General features: G+C 62.3%; 1 protein-coding gene across 3 annotated transcripts in view; it reads right to left on the reverse strand.

The window, feature by feature from the left end:
* The window catches only part of KCNAB2 (potassium voltage-gated channel subfamily A regulatory beta subunit 2), a 13,858-nt gene that overhangs the window by 4,300 nt on the left and 4,993 nt on the right, over window positions 1-4,565 (reverse strand). For 2 of the 3 annotated variants that reach the window (XM_018079369.2, XM_018079368.2), the window contains one exon: window positions 203-246. In XM_018079369.2, the coding sequence (XP_017934858.1) occupies window positions 203-246 (44 nt within the window). Of the gene's footprint in view, window positions 1-202; window positions 247-2,389; window positions 2,602-4,565 lie in introns of those variants that run through there. The other variant, XM_018079370.2, reaches the window with a different exon arrangement.

The raw sequence follows: 4,565 nt of genomic DNA on the forward strand, positions 1-4,565 counted from the left end.
CTTCCTATCGCATCACAAAGAGAGAAAATAATTTGACAATTTCTGGGCTGTGACTCAAAACGGCCGCAGGGCTGAGGGAAACCCTTTCCTTCCCTGCGCAAACATCGCTGGGGCAGGCGAGCGCCGCCCTCGCCGGGGAGCACCGGCACTCGCTGCAGGACCGAGGGGATGCCGAGGGGCTGCGGCAAACCCTGGCACTTACCCAGGCCCAGGCAGGACACGCGCAGCCCAGACTTCCCGAGGTTCCTGGAAGACAGAGAGCATCAGGAAAGGCGCCAGAAAGCCCCAAAAGGCCGTCTTATGCACCCCGTGTGCCACTGAATGCAGTGGGCATGGGGGCTGGGAGGTGTGGTGGTGGTCCCTGGTGCCCACCCCATCCCCACATGGGACAATCCCACAGTGCAATCCCCCTGCAACCAATTAAAGAGCCATCCCAGACCAGGCATCCCATAGCTCACTGGTGGCACCACCAGCACTGGTGCAGCGATGCCATGCCTGGCAAGGTTATCGGGGGGGGGGGCAGCAGGCAGTGACCTCGTTAAAGCAGTTTCCTGTGATAAGGCCGGGGTGTCTGCCTGCCCTGAGAGTGCTGCTGGCACAGGGGGGTGAAACGGGAAGCAGGGAGAGCTGGTAGATCGGGACTGAAGCATCCCACACATGGTATGAATTGTGCTTGTTCTCTGCATCACGGCACAGGGAAGCACACGACTTGCACAGGGTGAGGGTGCTTGGGAGTGGAGCAACATCCTGGAGAAATGGAGCACCCCAGAAAATTTGACCGGCACAAGGAACTGGAGAACAGCTTTCGGAAAGGGGGCCGAGCTGGCAGACGCCTTCGCCACAGTGATGGAGAGCCAGTTACTTGTTAAAAATGACAAAGGCTCGAGAAATGAGCGTTAAAATAAATAAAGTGTAGGTGAGCCGCGGCAGCTCGCCCGCGCGGGTGTCGCATAGCAACCGAGGCACTGCCACCGCCGGCACCGCCGACACGGGCACCGCGAGCCAGGCAGGGAGCAGCCACGGCCCAACCGTGGTGGGCCAAGTTGGGGCGCTGTCCTTCCATGCTGCTGTCTTATTGCCCAGCACCTGGAGGTATGGGCGCTCCCCCAGCCCCGTGGCGTTTTTAGAGCATTGCATGGTGGGGAGAAGCCATGGTCCTGGGGATTTCCACAGAGAGTAGACAGCATTAGACCCATCCTGGCCATTCCAGAGGCATCCCAGGGTCCTCCTGGGCAAGTGGCTATCACTGCTCCCAGCTTTCCAGCTCGAAAGTGTGTTGACCAGCTGCCCAATGGAGATACTGGCAGAACTTGGGAAAGCCAGGCATCCCCCTGCGCTGTGCCACGGCCTTCCTATCCCATCCCCTCACTTGGAGCAACCCCCTGCATCACTGTCTATCCAGCAGCCACCAGTGGGAACCCCCGAGCTGATCACCCACTGCCTGGGAGAGGGTGGTCCCACTGTGCTTCTCCTCCGGATGGGGATGTGACAGTGGGGCAGGAGCGCCGAGCCCCGAGGATGCCACCGCACACAGCCCCAGCACTGCTGCAACCAGCGCAAAGGTTTGGTGTTCCAGAGCTGGATGGAGCGATCCCAGTGCCCTCCCCAGTGCCCAGGTGAGGGGAACCAGCTGATCTGGATGATGCTGGTAGGTAACAGCCGGGCTCACCCCTGCGCTCTGACGTGCTTTGTGCCTAATGCCGGCACATCTGGGCTGCAGAGGGGGCACGCAGCCGCTGGCAGCTGGACTGTGGCGTGCAGGCTCATCTTGGGGGGGGGGCCTGCCCTGTGCTGGGGTGCATGCTCACCCTGCTCACCCGGGGGAAGCCCCAGCCCCACAAGGGGTGCACACTAAAACTCGGCGAGGGAAGCCCTGAGCGCTCTGCCCCAGAGCCAGGGACGTGGAGTGCATGAGCCCCGTGGGTGCTGGCTGGGGGGACCAGCACCCCACGTGCACACACCACCTTTCATTTCTACGCCCACCGTGGGCAGCCAGACCCGAATCCCAGCTTACGGTTCCATGCTCACTTTGCAGGGTAGTGAGCCTCTGTCAGCACCGTAAGGATGCCATGGCACACCGGATTAACGCTGCCGTGACTCCCAAACCCACCCGGCTCGGCAGGCGCTGGGGATGCTGCTAATCCTATCCTGAATTTTCGGGTCCCTTGTCCCCCCCACCCTTTTACGCGCGGCTGAATCAAGGCTGCCCCGAAGGGACAGGAGCAAACAGCGAGGAAGCACACGGAGGCGCACGGTCAGCACTTTTAGCGCCGAGACACCGACAGAGCCGGTCGCGAACCGGGAATTAGGGGAGTGCGGCCCCCATACCCCCAGGCCGCCCCGATCCCGGTAAGAAACAGGGAAAGCCCCAGCAGTGCCCGTTTCCTACCGGTATTTCATCCCCGGCTGCTTGACGCTGGACTCGCTGGAGGAGGGGGCGTTCTGCACCGAGAGCTGCCCCAGGCTGCGGGCCACCATGGCCACCGCGCGGAACTTGCCGCGGGTGCCGAGGCTGGGGCTGCCGGCATTCTGTCGGTTCAGCCGGTCCTCCGCGCTCCGGCTCTTGATGCTGTGCTCGGAGCACACAAAGGAGACCTGCATGCTGCTCCGCCGGGCAGCAGCGCCAGCTGCCTAAATTTAGCCGGCGCCCCGGGCGAGGCGGGAGCTCCTCCCGCGCGCCGCCAACGTGACGGCGGGGGGCTGCGAGGCGGCGGGCGCGGAGCTCCCGTCAGCCCTCCTGCCCTCAATATTTGATGAGCTCAGGAAGCGAGCGAGCGGCACGCGGGCAGGTGGGGGCAGGAAGGGCAGCGCCGTTGCCGAGGTCCCCCGAGGAGCCTCGGCGGGGCAGGACCCCGCCGTGCCCTGCTGGGCATCCCCCCGCGGGCGCGGCTGCTGGCCCAGCCCCGTTTTGGGGCACACTGGGGGCTGAGGCCACGCAGTGAAGGGGTTCTTCCTTGCCTCCCTCCGGCCACGCACCGCAGCACAGCATCCCCTTGCACAGGTCTGAAACCAAACCCTCTGGCAGCACTGCGTGTACGCTGCCAACCCCACGGCTGGGCAAGGGCGCAGGCGGCAGGCTGAAGGCTCTCCAGCAGCAGAGCCCGACTCTTTGCCGAAGTCGGACTGGTTTTTCCCCTTGGGGCCACGGCCCCAACAGCATATCCCTCAAATTTTGCCCAGTGCAAGCAAAGATGAGCAAGGTGAACCCCAGCCCAGCATCTTCTGCCAAAGCAGGGACACAGGTCACCGTGCTGCAGCACTGTCCTGCAGCCGGGGCCATGTGCCGGCTGCCTGCACCCACCTTGCCCCTCAGGACAGAGCAAGATGCGGGAACAGAGCTTGTGGGAAATTACGCACATTCGCCCCCAACCTAATGAGAAATCTTGTAATCTCCTCCGCTTCCCTCTGCCGCAAAGCTCCTTAGCTGGTAATCCTACCAGCACCGGTGCCGGCGCCGGCTCCAGCGCGGGGGGAGACCCGACAGCAGTCGGCAGCCTCCGGAGGAGGAGAAACTCCATAGATTTTTGAGGGCAGCGCGGACATGGCCAAAGGAGGAGCACCTTTGGGCGTGCCTGTGCCAGCAGCTCCCATCAATAGATAATGTCCCCATGAATATTTGATGGGCTCTTGCCACTGTGTAAATGTTACCGCGGTCATTGTGAGTGGAGGGGAACCTGACCTGAGGCGCAGCACGGCTCGGCACAGTGCAGCACGGCAGGAGCTGGCAGCTGCCAGCTCCCAGGCGCTTCACTGCAGTGGGGCACGAGGAGCACCCCTGCACAGGGGGAACAGCCATTGTCCCCAGCCCTGGTGCCCCTCGCCAATCCTGAGCTGTGTTACTGCACCCCATCACCCCGCCCGTGATACCAGGGGAGAGTGGGGAGGGGCGCACTGGACAGAGCAGCCCCGCCACTCCAAGGGGCCATGGCTGCCTCTGCGGCTGCCCAGAGAAGGGCAAATAAGGACAAATTCTGAAAGAAAGACAAATACCAGCTGAAATCCTGATACACCTTGCACTGCGACCCACACACACAATTCACGGCGCACCCACTACACGACGCACAGCTGTCAGTCGGGCAGAGACGCACACCGGGCCAGTGGAGATGCACACCCCTCAGATAGAGATGTACACTCATCAGATCGCAAATGTACACCCCTCAGGTGGAGATGTACCCCCATCAGATGGAGATGTACACCTGTGAAGCAGACAGCCCTTCAGTGGCTGTTTGCTCCAGCTGTCTTTCTCTAAAGCCCAGAGCTGTTTGCAGATGCAACCACCCAAACAGCAAGTGGGAATGTCAGGTGAGAAGCTCAAAGATCACAAAGCAGGTGAGCGCTAACAGCGCTGACTGGCTGCCACCTCTGTAGCACACGCAGCACCAGATCACCCGCCGCGCCAAGAGCATCGACTCCTCACAGGCTTGGCGAGGCACAGGGAAGCCAAGGTGAGCACAGGTGAGAGCCATTCTCCCGACGAGGTGTCAAACCATCACCACACAGCATCCCCTGTGCCGTCTCCACACCTTGGCCCTCGCGGCGCTGCCTTACCTGTACTTCATGCCGGT

This window comes from Manacus vitellinus, unplaced genomic scaffold (assembly GCF_001715985.3).
Source record: "Manacus vitellinus isolate BGI_N305 unplaced genomic scaffold, ASM171598v3 scaffold_46_pilon, whole genome shotgun sequence".
Taxonomy (NCBI): Eukaryota; Metazoa; Chordata; class Aves; order Passeriformes; family Pipridae; genus Manacus; species Manacus vitellinus.